This window comes from Salvelinus fontinalis, chromosome 12 (assembly GCF_029448725.1).
Source record: "Salvelinus fontinalis isolate EN_2023a chromosome 12, ASM2944872v1, whole genome shotgun sequence".
Classification (NCBI taxonomy): domain Eukaryota; kingdom Metazoa; phylum Chordata; class Actinopteri; order Salmoniformes; family Salmonidae; genus Salvelinus; species Salvelinus fontinalis.
In genome coordinates, this window is record NC_074676.1 from 6200412 (window position 1) to 6215599 (window position 15188).

The 15188-nt window shown below is 42.7% G+C and overlaps 2 protein-coding genes across 3 annotated transcripts in view; one reads left to right on the forward strand and one right to left on the reverse strand.

The window, feature by feature from the left end:
• Positions 1 to 5: 5 nt before the first annotated feature.
• Positions 6 to 9242, reverse strand: cstpp1 (centriolar satellite-associated tubulin polyglutamylase complex regulator 1). Its single transcript, XM_055939514.1, has 9 exons — positions 9007 to 9242; positions 8727 to 8829; positions 8330 to 8460; positions 4232 to 4316; positions 2555 to 2640; positions 1703 to 1898; positions 1013 to 1122; positions 791 to 854; positions 6 to 549 (listed from the first exon to the last, which is right to left on the reverse strand). Exons 1-9 carry the CDS (start codon positions 9065 to 9067, stop codon positions 384 to 386), a joined length of 1002 nt encoding a protein of 333 aa, XP_055795489.1. The 5' UTR covers positions 9068 to 9242; the 3' UTR covers positions 6 to 383.
• Positions 9243 to 15007: 5765 nt separating this feature from the next.
• LOC129866700 (cytoskeleton-associated protein 5-A-like) overlaps positions 15008 to 15188 on the forward strand; it is a 37517-nt gene continuing 37336 nt past the window's right edge. The window contains exon 1 of one of the 2 annotated variants that reach the window (XM_055939515.1): positions 15008 to 15140. The gene's annotated coding sequence lies outside the window, so the exon portion shown is untranslated. The remainder of the gene's footprint in view (positions 15141 to 15188) is intronic. The other variant, XM_055939517.1, reaches the window with a different exon arrangement.

The window sequence follows — 15188 nt, forward strand, 5'->3', positions numbered from 1 at the left end:
CGACATTGTGACACACAGCAACAATCTTTATGTTAGTTGATACAGGGTTGGTAATCATAAATTACATAGATATATCACATCATAAATAACTACATGAAAGAATGCGTGTTACCAGGTAGGGAACACTGAATTACAGCTCCAACCTGAAGAGACGTTATTGTAAAATAAAACTTTCACACTTTTCAGACAGGGAACGCAATCATCAGACAGGTTCTCATAGTACTAAATATATAACAGTTCTACAGAAAATCGCCTAAAGTACACAGTTGTAACACAGACACTATAGCTGTAACAGGGTTAATGACAAGTTTAGTCCGTCAGTGGAAGTACAAGTGTGTTGATGGGAGACCAAGGGCCATTGGGAGGTCAGCCTCAGTCCAGGCTCAGTTCTCTGAGGAGTCTGTCTCCTCGGTGGATCCGTCACTCTCCATCTCGATCCTCTTGCGGTGGTGAAGGGACTTGCGTGGGGAGGCCTTCCTAGGGGGCTCCTTGTGTCCTGGTACACTGCTGCTGCTGTTGGACGTAGGACTGATAGCGATCTGGGCAATGCTGTAGAGAGCATAGAGATATAATAACATATTACGATATCATACTATTTAATCCTGTTGAGAGGAGAGGACACACAGTACTACGGAACTGACTGAGCTTCCAACCAGAGGGTGACTGAAGGTTCATAGTCAAGGCAATGAAGGCATGCAACATGATCTATTAGCCATTTTTAACAGTGGAGTAGAAACATGGGCAAATTTAGGTTTTGATTATGGTACATTATGTGCTCCAGTTTACTCACAGTTTCTCCACTTCCTGGTCCATCTCAGGGTCAATGAGAAGCTCTGACTTGTTTGGTAGGGCACCTAGCAAGGTCAACTCACAATTATAAACACTAGATAAACAGTGATTAAATGAAAAGTCTAGTAGGGAACATTTATTGTAATGCATTGTAGTTCTATTTCATTATTGGAACAATAGTCTTTGTTATTAATGGATACCAACACAGTAGGCTAGTTCTCACCAATGTCCTGGTTGACGCCCTCATGTCTGACCAGAGTCATCACAAAGCCATAGAATGTCACTCTCTGTGTTAGCTCCAGAACCTCTCTAATGGCAGATGTAGAAGGATGGCTATGGAGAAACACACAAGATCAATAAATCACTCTAACTTAAAGCGGCAATATGTAACTTTTTCGGTGACCTGACCAAATTCACATAGAAACGTGTGTTATAGATCTGTCATTCCCATTGAAAGCAAGTCTAAGATGCAGTAGATCTGTTCTATGGGCACTATTTCTATACTTCCTGTTTTTAAGCTTCGTTTTTGCGTCCTTTACTTTCGGTTTTGTACACCAGCTTCAAACAGCTGAAATTACAACATTTTTGGGTTTGGAAAAATATATTTAAAAGCTGTTTAGATGGTCCAATGATTCTCTACACTATACTTGCTTGTTTTGTCACATAAACTGATATTAGGCAAACAATTTGAATTTTAGCAACCAGGAAATGGTGGAGCAATTTCAACATAGAGCGTCTTTAATCAGGAGTTATGTACCCTAGTAGTTTAATACAACTTAATTTGACCCCCCGGTATAATCTTCTCCCGAGTGCTGGTGTTACCTGAGAATCATTGAATGTTTGTTCATATTGTCATTGTAGGCTAGTCACAATATTTATTTAGATGTATTGTAATCGTGGAACTATTTCTTACTTGTGTTTGAACCTTTCACAAAGCACCTCGATGCACTCTCCAAAGACAGAGGAGTCCACTCCTTCCTGGGCCTCAGTTTCCTCTGTGGCCACCTGGGGGAGCTGTTCCACTGAGGTAGAGGTTGGGACGATCACAGTGTTGGGGCTTTTCCCTGACAGCAGGTCCTGGTAGATCACAGCAATACTCTCCAGGAACTCTGTTAGTGGAAAGTAAAAGGAATACAGGATTTCAGGTGACACTGTGCAACCTAGAGTCTACCCAGTCAGAGACTGAAAAGTATCTAGTGCTCTAGCATTAGAGTTTATGTAACAGCACCGCCTGGTATGGCAACTGCTCTCTGCATCTGACCATAAGGTGCTGCAGAGGGTAGTGCGTACGGCCCAGTACATCACTGGGGCCAAGATTCCTGCCATCCAGGACCTATATACTAGGCGGTGTCAGAGGAAAGCCCCAAAAATGTTCAAAGACTCCAGTCACCAAAGTCATAAGACTGTTCTCTCTGCTACCGCACGGCAAGCGGTACCGGAGCGCCAAGTCTAGGGCCAAAAGGCTCCTTAACAGCTTCTACCCCCAAGCCATAAGACTGCTGAACAATTAATAAAATGGCCAATGGACTATATACATTGCGTTACTTGTTATTATTTTTAACTTTAGTTTATTTAGTAAATATTTTCGTCACTCTTTCATGAACTGCACTGTTGGTTAAAGACTTGTAAGTAAGCATTTCACGGTAAGGTCTACACCTGTTGTATTCGGCGCATGTGACAAATAAAGTTTGATTTGATCATCATGTCAGGTACATAGTGGTGAACCAAAAGTTCTCTCGTCGTGGGTTGATACAGATGTACTTACCTTCGAAGTAGAACTGGATTTGGAAAGAGAAGAGGAAATCCGAGAAGGACATGAGGCAGTCCATGGCATCATCCATTAGCACTATCCTATGTTGAAAGAGATATCAGTTGGATATAGTCATAGTGTTGATGATAAAAAGATGATTGTGGGAGCTGTTTTGTTGGACTTCAGTGAGGCTTTTGACATTATCTGAAAAAACTGAAAAAACGTATATGTTAGGGCTTTACAAACCCTGCTATATTGTGGATAAAGAGTTATTTGTCTAACAGAACACAGAGGGTGTTCTTTAATGGAAGCCTATCCAACATAATCCAGGTAGAATCAGGAATTCCCCAGAGCAACTGTCTAGGCTCATTACTTTTTTCAATCTTTACTAATGACATGCCACTGGCTTTGAGTAAAGCCAGCGTGTCTATGTATGAGGATGACTCAACAATACATGTCAGCTACAACACTTAACAAAGGGTTAAGCTCCTACAGGCCTTAGTTTTGTCGCACCTGGACTACTGTTCAGTCGTGTGGTCAGGTGCCACAAAAAAAGGAAAATTGCAATTGGCTCAGAACAGGGCAGCACGGCTGGCCCTTGGATGTACACAGAGAGCTAATATTAATAATATGCATGTCAATCTCTCCTGGCTCAAAGTGGAGGAGAGATTGGCTTCATCACTACTTGCATTTATGAGAGGTATTGACATGTTGAAAGCACCCGAGCTGTCTGTTTGAACTACTGGCGCACAGCTCGGACACCCATGCACACCCCACAACACATGCCACAAGACGTCTCTTCACAGTCCCCAAGTCCAGAACCGACTATGGGAGGCGCACAGTACCACATAGAGCCATGACTACATGGAACTCTATTCCACATCAACTGATTCAAGCAGTAAAATTAGATTTAAAAAACAGATAAAAGAAATGCCTTAGGGAACAGCAGGGACTGTAAAGCAACACAAACATAGGCACAGACACATGCACACACATACACACACACACGATAACATACGCACTATACACACACTGTGGTATCCCAGGAGGTCTACCCCGGGGGATGGTAATAGAGGGGAGGTACGTGAGGCGACGTTGGCTCCCTCTGCTGGGAATACGGGAGCTGGGCACCCCGACACTGACAGCTAAGTGGAGGTAATTAGAGGAAAGTGCCAACCAGCCGTGGAGGCTAAATAAAAGGAGCACGGTGGCACACCGCGTGAGAGAAGAGAGAGAGACGGACACCAGAGAAGAAAGAGACGGAAGACCGAGCAAACCTGAGTTATTTCTTTGATATACTTATTTTCTGTCTTAAGTAAAGTTGTTTTTCGGACTAAAGCCTCCCTGTCTCTGTGTCAATCTCTGCACGCTCAACCCAACACCCCACAACACCCCACGGTTTACCACAACAGGTACACATGGATTTTGTACTGTAGATATGTGGAGTGGAGTAGTGGCCTGAGGGCACACAGTACATTGTGAAATCTGTGAATGTACTGTAATGTATTTAAAATTGTATAACTGCCTTGGCAGCAGCTAATGGGGATCCATAATAAATACAAATAGTGTATACTTTAAATGTTTACAATCATGTGTTGGCATTCAATTTCACAGAGATGAAAACACACTGAATGTAATGTAGCTAAATTAACATAATATTGTACAATATCAATAAATTATGCCAAATCAGACCTTGCTGCATGTTGTACCATCTCCACTGGGAAGTCTGGACAGAGAAGCTGCAGAAGTGAGCTGTACTCCAACATGGCCAGGAGGTCTATAGCAAGCATACAAAAGCACATCAAATATATAAACACTGACAAGCAACACCAGAGGTATTCATTAATCTCTATAACTCAATGACGAGGTTTTGCTCATCTGAGGTAGAGTATCTCATGATAAGCTGTAGACCACACTATTTACCAAGAGAGTTTTAATCTATATTCTTTATAGCTGTCTATTTACCACCACAAACCGATGATGGCACTAAGACCGCACTCAAGGAGCTGTATACGCCCATAAGCAAATAGGAAAAAGCTCATCCAGAGTGTCCGGGGACTTTAATGCAGGGAAACTTAAATCTGTTTTACCTAACTTCTACCAGCAGAAGCAGGAAGCACCAGTGACTTGGTCAATAAAAAAGTGGTCAGATGAAACAGATGCTAAACTACAAGACTGTTTTGCTAGCAAACACTGGAATATGTTCCGGGATTCTACCAATGGCATTGAGGAGTACACCACATCAGTCACTGGCTTCATCAATAAGTGAATCGATGACGTCGTCCCCACAGTGACTGTACATACCCCAACCAGAAGCCATGTATTACAGGCAACATCCACACTGAGTTAAAGGGTAGAGCTCCTGCTTTCAAGGAGCGGGACTCTAACCCGGAAGCTTATTAGAAATCCCGCTATACCTTCAAACAGGCAAAGCATCAATGCAGGACTAAGATCAAATTGTACTACACCGGCTCCGAAGCTCGTCGGATGTGGCAGGGCTTGCAAACTATTACAGACTACAAAGGGAAGCACAGCCGCGAGCTGCCCAGTGACACGAGCCTACTAGACCACCTAAATTACTTCTATGCTCGCTTCGAGGCAAGCAACACTGAAACATGCATGAGAGCATCAGCTGTTCCGGAAGACTGTGTGATCACGCTCTCCGTAGCCAATGAGTAAGACCTTTAAACAGGTCAACATTCACATGTACTCCGAGCATGCGCTGACCAAGTGGCAAGTGTCTTCACTTACATTTACCACCTGTCCCTGACTGAGTCTGTAATACCAACATGCTTCAAGCAGACCGCAATAGTCCCTGTGCCCAAGAACACTAAGGCAACCTGCCTAAATGACTACCGACCCGTTGAACTCACATATGTAGCCATGAAGTGTTTTGAAAGGCTGGTCATGGCTCACATCAACAACATTATCTCAGAAACCCTAGACCCACTCCAATTTGCATACCGCCCCAACAGATCCACAGATTATGTAATCTATATTGCACCCCACACTGCCCTTTCCCACCTGGACAAATGGAACACCTATGTGAGAATGCTATTCATTGACTACAGCTCAACATTCAACAACATAGTACCCTCAAAGCTCATCACTAAGCTAAGGACCCTGGGACTAAACACCTCCCTCTGCAACTGGATCCAGGACTTCCTGACGGGCCGCCCCCAGGTGGTAAGAGTAGGTAACAACACATGCACCACACTGATCCTCAACACGGGGGCCCCTCAGGGGTGTGTGCTCAGTCCCCTCCTGTACTCCCTGTTCACTCATGACTGCATGGCCAGGCACGACTCCAACACCATCATTAAGTTTGCCGACGACACAACAGTGGTAGGCCTGATCACCGACAACGATTTAAAGGGAAAGAGGGATACCTAGTCAGTTGTACAACTGAATGCCTTCAACTGAAATGTGTCTTCCGCATTTAACCCAACCCCTCTGAATCAGAGAAGTGCGGGAGGCTGCCTTAATCGACATCCACGTCTTTGGCGCCTGGGGAACAGTGGGTTAACTGCCTTGCTCAGGGGCAGAACAACTGATGTTTACCTTGTCAGCTCAGGGATTTGATCCAGCAACCGTTTTGGTTACTGGCCCAACGCTCTAACCACTAGGCTACCATAGGGAGGAGGTCAGCGACCTGGCCGTGTCGTGCCAGGATAACAGCCTCTCCCTCAATGTGATCAAGACAAAGGAGATGATTGTGGACTACAGGAAAAGGAGGACCAAGCACGCCCCCATTCTCATCGACGGGGCTATAGTGGAGCAGGTTGAGAGCTTCAAGTTCCTTGGTGTCCACATCACCAACAAACTATCATGGTCCAAACACAGCAAGACAGTCGTGAAGAGGGCACGACAAAACCTATTCCCCCTCAGGAGACTGAAAAGATTTGTCATGGGTCCTCAGATCCTCAAAAAGTTCTACAGCTGCACCATCAAGAGCATCCTGACTGGTTGCATCACTGCCTGGTATGGCAAGGCACGACCGCAAGGCACTACAGAGGGTAGTGCGTACGGCTCTCTACATCGCTGGGGCCAAGATTCCTGCCATCCAGGAACACTATACCAGGTGGTGTCAGAGGAAGGCCCTAAAAATTGTCAGACTCCAGCCACCCTATTCATAGACTATTCTCACTACTACCGCACGGCAAGCGGTACCGGGGCTCCAAGTCTTGGTCCAAAAGACTTCTTAACAGCTTCTACCCCTAAGCCATAAGACTCCTGAACAGCTAATCAACAAATTTCTGACACTACAGTGGTAGGCTTGATTACCAACAACGACGAGACGGCCTACAGGGAGGAGGTGAGGGCCCTCGGAGTGTGGTGTCAGAAAAATAACCTCACACTCAACGTCAACAAAACAAAGGAGATGATTGTGGACTTCAGGAAACAGCAGAGGGAGCACCCCCCTATCCACATCAACGGGACAATAGTAGAGAGGGTAGTAAGTTTTAAGTTCCTCTGCGTATACATCACGGACAAACTGAATTGGTCCACCCACACAGACAGCGTTGTGAAGAAGGCGCAGCAGCGCCTCTTCAACCTCAGGAGGCTGAAGAAATTCGGCTTGTCACCAAAAGCACTCACAAACTTCTACAGATGCACAATCGAGAGCATCCTGTCGGGCTGTATCACCGCCTGATACGGCAACTGCTCCGCCCACAAGGCTCTCCAGAGGGTAGTGAGGTCTGCACAACGCATCACCGGGGGCAAACTACCTGCCCTCCAGGACACCTACACCACCCGATGTCACAGGAAGGTCATAAAGATCATCAAGGACAACAACCACCCAAGCCACTGCCTGTTCACCCCGCTATCATCCAGAAGGCGAGGTCAGTACAGGTGCATCAAAGCAGGGACCGAGAGACAGAAAAACAGCTTCTATCTCAAGGCCATCAGACTGTTTAACAGCCACCACTAACATTTAGTGGCTGCTGCCAACATACTGACTCAACTCCAGCCACTTTAATAATGGGAATTGATGGAAATCTATGTAAAAATGTATCACTAGCCACTTTAAACAATGCCACTTAATATAATGTTTACATACCCTACATTACTCATCTCATATGTATATGTATATATGGTACTCTATATCATCTACTGTACACTATACCATCTACTGCATCTTGCCTATGCCGTTCTGTACCATCACTCATTCATATATCTTTATGTACATATTCTTTATCCCTTTACACTTGTGTGTATACGGTAGTAATTGTGGAATTGTTTGGTTAGATTACTCGTTGGTTATTACTGCATTGTCTAGAAGCACAAGCATTTCGCTACACTCGCATTAACATCTGCTAACCATGTGTATGTGACAAATACAATTTGATTTGATTTGATTTGAAATGGCTACCCAGACTATTTTACGCTGCTGCAACTCTCTGTTTATTATCTATGCATAGTCACTTTAATTCTACCTACATGTACGTATTACCTCAATTACCTCAACTAACCAGTGCCCCCTCACATTGACTCTGTACCGGTAACCCTGTATAGAGCCTCGCTACTGTTACTTTACTGCTGCTTTTATTTTTTTGTATTTTATTTTTTACTTAACACTTATTTTTCTTAAAACTGCATTGTTGGTTAAAGGCTTGTAAGTAAGCATTTCACTGTAAGATCTACACCTGTTGTATTCGGCTCATGTGACAAATAAAATTTTAATCGTCACTTTTTCACTCAATTGTTTTCACATTTTCCAAATGTTCATAGACAGTGTTACCTCATCACACATACAGACACACACACACACTCATTAGGCCTACCTACCTCCATTCTTCCCGATCTGTCGGAAGCACCTCCAGAGGACGCGGATGAAGGAGGCCCTGTTATGAGCTGTGGCCTTGATGTAGCCGAACTCTCTGAACAGTACATGGTTGCCGTTCTTCACACTGCTAAAGCTGTCAACCAATCACAAAGGAAGTGAAATACAACATAAGGTCCAGTTATTTGACAAAAACATAATAATAATCCATAAACAGGAGATGGCTATAAGTAGTTTAACGTAAGAATGTATATCTACCTACATACCTACACTGTAGCTACAATGTAAAAACTTTGATATAAGATTACTTGATTTGAGGAACGTGGCAGGGAAACGTATTCCACCCCACTGTTCATGATCTGCTCTGAAGAAACAGACTAGTAGAATAGAATAGAAACGTACTATTCTGCAAAGTAACGGACGATGCCAAACTGGGTGTATTCCTCCTTGTGTTCCAGAAGCTGGGTCACAGCATCGTTCAGGTAGAAAAGCACGTTGCTCTCAGCTGCCAGAGGAGAGAGGGTGAGTAGCTACAAACTATTATTTAGCATTGGGTCAAGCAATATTGGTGTCCTTTTATGCAGGTGTTGCTAGCTAACAAAGAACTGTAACGCAGAGCAGCATATCTCTACCCATAGGCCTGACGGCTCTGCTGCCTGGTTAGCTAACGTTAGCTACTCACCAAGGTACTCATCAACTGAGAGGGTAGGGTTGAAACGATCAGGATTCATTTTCGTGCACATTGCAGGGTCCGTAATTCTAAGGTTATATGTTGATATTTTAATGTATTCACTACTTGAATTTTACAGCTGACATTGCATGTTCATGTTACTGTGACGATCTAGCCTTGGTAGGTTTCGGCACAGATTTCGTTTCCATGGGAAACAGTACCGGCTGTTTGGGGTTTTATCAACTAAACCCCCATGGAACATCGGTATTCACTGAAAGGTTCCTAGTGTAACACCCAAACAGAATGCAACAATCATGGGTCTATTGATGTAATGGACAATAAGTGATTGATGAACTATTAATGTAATGGACAATAATTCAAATAGCTTATTACACATTTATTAAAGCAGTCCGTATATGCAATACATCAATATATGAAGTATGTTGGCCTGAGTAGCCTCAATGGTCTAATTTCAACCACAAAACCGTCCTTTGCCGTTGTCATATTAACATTTAAATTAAGGGCCACGTTTAGTTAAAGACAACACAAAACATCTCCACTACCGGTTGAATCAGTGGATGGACTATCTTTCCACAGACCCTGTCTCTGGCCGTTTGTCTCTGTAGGTGCTGTAGAACCACACTCTTTTGACAAAGGAGAGAGACAAAGGATTCACAAAAAGCCTTGTTCTTTGGGGTTTTAGGCTGGGTTTCTGTATAAGCACTTTGTGACATCTGCTGATGTAAAAAGGGCTTTATAAATACATTGGAATTGATCTCTCTCTATTATTATCTCTCTATTATCTACATTTTGAAGCATCTGTATGAGGCATCTTTATGTGCTGCATCTGAGAGAGGGAGTGAAAAGGAGAGATGTTACTCAGGAGGATGATGAGACAGTGGTTTTGGAATCGTGGTATCTTGGTACTAAACATTCAGACACAGCATCATAACACATAGTTAAAGTATTGGAGGTACAGTAAGTCATTTGAAACACAGGATGAAAAGAGGTTTGTTGAGGTTCACTGAGTGACCATGGGGTGGTAAGGCAGTGCATTTCTGTCATCTTCACCTGAGTAGCAGAGGAAGTTGTGATGGTCATCGTAGCGCAGCTCCACCCATAGGAAGCCTCCCCCATTGGTCATCGCTCCACAGGGATTCGAGAAGTCCTTCTTAGGGGGTGTGACTCCCTCCCAGTGTCTGTAGTCCATGTGGTCCCTGATCATCCAGCACCTCCTGTCTGTCATGATGTACCTGCATAGGGTCATAGAATGAAAAAAATAATGTGCACACTCATCTCTCCTTGCTTGTGGATTCATTACCAACATTTCCAATAGCCTTCATCAGGGTGTGGCAAATAGGTTCTCATCACCTCTGTAAATACCTGCGAAGGCCCAGCCACAGTGGGGGGGTGAGCGAGGGCAGGTCGCTGCGCCGCAGCAGATCCCCCACCGCTCTCTGTTCATCCGGACATAGAGCAGGTCCCCATAGTAATCCCTACAGTAGAACAGAGCGTCGGACAAACACAGCTTGTTCGTCACCACTGTCACCTTCCTCCCCCTCAAGAGGACACTGTAAGAAGGAAGTGGAGGAGGGGTGCTGGGCAGGAGAGCGGGTGTGGGAGAAGATGGGGGAGTTGAAGCACTGGTTGAAGAAGAAGGAAGAGGAGTGGATATTGGGGAAGAGAGGAGAAAAGATTTTGGAAGGTTGAGTGGAGGACACAGAGGTGGGTGTGTCTGAAACAGAGAGAGAGTTTCCAATATTTCACTCTTGACACGGGTACACTCACTGACACAGCATGCAGGGAATCTTACCACAATACCAAAAATGTTTCCTTTACTTTATTAAATGTATTTGACAGGGCCAATGCATATCTCTGTAAACGTGCACATCTCTGTAAAAGATTGAAACGGTCAATATGAGTTCAACTGTCTAATGAAGATGAACAGTGAAGACAGTCATGGGCTATTACCTGCAGGAGTGGCATATACCCCCACCTCACATAGCATGAGCAGGTTGTCCTTTCCAGGAATGACCACAATGATGTAGCGACCCTCCATCTAATTACACTGGACATTTTCGGTCTTTCCTGGTCGGATTTGGGAGATGACAACACATCTGGGAAAGTTTGCCATGAAGTGCTGCTACAGGACCTTGCTTGATAGTCTTGGTTATTGTCCTGGTCAATGGCATGAGCAGGTTCACCCTGACTATCATACAGAGAGGACTGAGAGGCCACTCCTCTCAACGCCACATTCTCTAGAAAATATTAAATCAAAATGTCTGGTAGATGAGCCAAAAAGGAGTGGGTCTTTGGAAAACGTAAGGCACTCAGTTATTTGAATGCCTGCATAACCGAGGGGGTGTTTATGATGTTGACTCATCATCAACTATATTAAAAAAATTCCAGCGATTGCTATGTCTTTAGGCCAACTGTTTTACAGAGGAAAGCAGAAATGATATTACGTGTCTCGGCACTGTGAAGGAGGAGAAGGAAGGTGACACCTATAATAAAATAACAATTACATTTAAGGATCATTTTTGGATAATTATAGAATGGTTCATTAATGGTTATTAATAACACAATTATATTATAGTACATTACACAATTTTGAATGTATTTGTTTACATGTCAAATACATCAAATAAAAATAGTATTCTGTGGCATCAATGTTAGGAATATCTACTACTTCTCTGTCTCTTCAGGGCACCCAACTCTTTCTCTCTTTGGCCCCAATGTGTCTGTCGTGTTATACCTTATGGATACGATGTTTCCACTTTTGCATCTACAGTATTTGATTCCCGTTGTTCTGACCACATGCAAAATGTATTTGTCTTGATTTCTTTACAAATAATGCGATGACCTCACCAATGGAGGTTATTGTATTAGTTCAAAGAAATCAAAGACAAATACATTTTGCATGTTGTCAGAACAACGGGAAACAAATACTGTATCGATAACCCACTCCCCCTGTCACAAACCCACTCCTCTGTTCTGTGAATAGTTGTCAGTTATGGAAAATAGATTCTTAACTCAGTGACTCACCTGTATAAATAAAGCATAACATACAAAAAAGTTAACAAATATATACAGTACCAGTCACACGTTTGGACACGCCTACTCATTCAAGGGTTTTTCTTTATTTTTACTATTTGCTACATTGTAGAATAATAGTGAAGACATCAAAACTATGAAATAACACGTATGGAATCATGCAGTAACCAAAAAAGTGTTAAATAAATCCAAACATATTTTAGATTTGAGATTCTTCAAAGTAGTCACTCTTTGCCTTGATAACATCTTTGCACACTCTTGGCATTCTTTCAACCAGCTTCATGAGGTAGTCACCTGGAATGCATTTCAATTAACAGGTGTGCCTTCTTAAAAGTTAATTTGTGGAATTTCTTTTCTTCTTAATGCATTTGAGACAATCAGTTATGTTGTGACAAGATACATTAGGGGTGGTATACAGAAGATAGCCCTATTTGGTAAAAGACCAAGTCCATATTATGGCAAGAACAGCTCAAATAATCAAAGAGAAACGACAGTCCATCATTACTCTAAGACATGAAGGTCAGTCAATGCGGGAAATTTCAAGAACTTTGAAAGTTTCTTCAAGTGCAGTCGCAAAAATTATCAAGCGCTATGATGAAACTGGCTCTCATGAGGACCACCACAGGAGTTACCTCTGCTGCAGAGGATAAGTTCATTAGTGTTAACTGCACCACAGAAATTGCTGCCCAAACAAATGCTTCACAGATTTCAAGTAACCACTACTGAAGGACACCAATAATAAGAAGAGACTTGCTTGGCCCAAGAAAGACGAGCAATGGACATTAGACTGGTAGAAATCTGTCCCTTGGTATGATGAGTACATATTTGAGATGTTTTGTTCCAACCGCTGGGTCTTTGTGAGACGCAGAGTAGGTGAACGGATGATCTCTGTATGTTTGGTTCCCAGACTGTCAGTGATTTATTTAGAATCCAAGGCACACTTAACCAGCATGGCTACCACAGCATTCTGCAGCGACCATCTGGTTTGCGCTTAGTGGGACTATAATTTGTTTTTCAACAGGACAATGACCCAAAACACACCTCCAGGCTTGTAAGGGCTATTTGACTAAGAAGGAGAGTGATGGAGTGCTGCATCAGATGATCTGGCCTCCACAATCACCCGACCTCAACCCAATTGAGATGGTTTGGAATGAGTTGGACTGCAGAGTGAAGGAAAAGCAGCAAACAAGTGCTCAGCATATCTGGGAACTCCTTCAAGACTGTTTGAAAAGCATTCTAGGTGACTACCTCATGAAGCTGGTTGAGAGAATGCCAAGAGTGTGCAAAGCTGTCATCAAGGCAAAGGGTGGCTACTTTGAAGAATGTAAAATATAAAATATATTTTGATTTGTTTAACACTTTTTTTGTTACTACATGATTCCATATATGTTATTTCAAAGTTTTGATGTATTCACTATTATTATAAAATGTAGAAAATAGCAAAAATCAAGAAAAACCCTTGAATGAGTAGGTGTATCCAAACTTTTGACTGGTACTGTACATATATTACATTTTAAAAGGCAATAGCTCTCTCTTCAGGGCATCCAACTATCTCCCTTGGCTCCAATGTGTCTGACAACCCTGAACTTGATGAGTACAGTATGCTGTTTCCACTAATTAATCCATTCATTTGGTTCCTGTTGTTCTGACAACATGCAACATTTATTATATTCCATGTCTTTAAAAATTATACAATGAGGCAAAATCAGAAGATGGAAGCAAGGTAAGCCATTGTCCTGTCATGGAAATCATTGTCCTCTCCATCTTTTCATTGATACATACGCAATATGCAAGTACACAAACTGACATTTGATTTAACAAGTTTACAGCATATTGTTACTGTGTATACCATAGGAATATATTCTAGTCTATGCTGTATAAGTCAATCAGTGGAATTCTCAACTTTATGTACTGTAATTTACATTTACATTTAAGTCATTTAGCAGACGCTCTTATGCTTTCTACATTTAAATTCATTTGTCACAGAATTCCTAAAAGAACTCAGAATATCATCATCCTTGGAAATAGCATAATCACTAGAATATTACTCCCTGCACTGCACTGGGAATTAGTTCAACCTAAAGTGTGATGGTGCAAGGTATCTGACTGTTATTCAATGTGTGAATGTTTTTATTGTATCTGTCCCTAGTCAAATACATTAAAGGGATACTTCATAATTTTGGTAATGAAGCCCTTTATCTACTTTCCCACTCAGATGAATTTGCGGATACCGTACCATTTTAGGTTCAGTTTGAAAGAAGTTGCTAACTAGAGTCAGCGTAATTGCTAACTAGCGTCAGCGCAATGTCTGGATGTCTATGGTAACTGCTAGCATGCATTTCCAAAATCCTGAAGTATCCCTTTAACATGAATATAATAAATAGTGTAGGCCAACCAGGTCAAACAATAATTCAAATTGTGAAGACAAGGCAGTGCAAGGTGTCAGGTATAGCCCCAGAAAGAGGTCATCATGGGCCAAAGATCAAGGCTGGAGCAAGCCAGGGCAAGAAACAGGAGGCGGGCAAGGGTGGAAGGCAGAGAAAAGGAAGGATGGGGCAGGGGAGGACTGGATACAGTAGAGCACCAAGCTGACCTCAGGGCAGGTAGGGACAGTTAGGGAAACACTGGCGATGAAATAGACAGAAGAGAGTTGAGACCATGCTCATGCTGACTATAACTTTACCATTTCAGGGCTCACAAATGTTTTCATTCCATATGCCATATGGCGTTTGCCATATTGGCAGGATTTGGCATCTGAATATATGTATTGTTGAGGTCGAAAAGTCAATATATTTTGACTGACAATTACCTAGGAAGACTGCTTAATTTAAGGTTTGGGCATAATGTTAGCAGTGTGGTTAAGGTTAGGGTTAAGGTTAGGTTTAGGTTTAAAATCATATTTGAACGAAGAGAATGGTAGAAAAAGGCGGGGTTTAGCCATTTGTGGTTGTGGTACGTTACTTTAGTTATGACCCTCCCTCTGGTTCCCCGCCCTTGGAGGCGTATTCAAAGCTTGGACTGGAGAAAGAAATGATCGAATATCGGCTCCATCTAAATAGCTAACACAATTTTGCCTACCAGATAGACCACAGGTAATTTAAAAAAAGCCAGTATTCATTGTTCTGCTTCTTAGCTAGCTA

What these genes read in the sequence shown, in the direction of transcription:
- cstpp1 (XM_055939514.1), bottom strand. Translation starts at nt 9,067, where the DNA reads ATGTGCACGAAAATGAATCCTGATCGTTTCAACCCTACCCTCTCAGTT. An exon ending in GTCCGTTACTTTGCAGAATA is followed by an intron (nt 8,461 to 8,726) that starts GTACGTTTCTAT and finishes ATTGGTTGACAG; the next exon opens with CTTTAGCAGTGTGAAGAACG. An exon ending in TGTGAAAGGTTCAAACACAA is followed by an intron (nt 1,123 to 1,702) that starts GTAAGAAATAGT and finishes GTTTCTCCATAG; the next exon opens with CCATCCTTCTACATCTGCCA.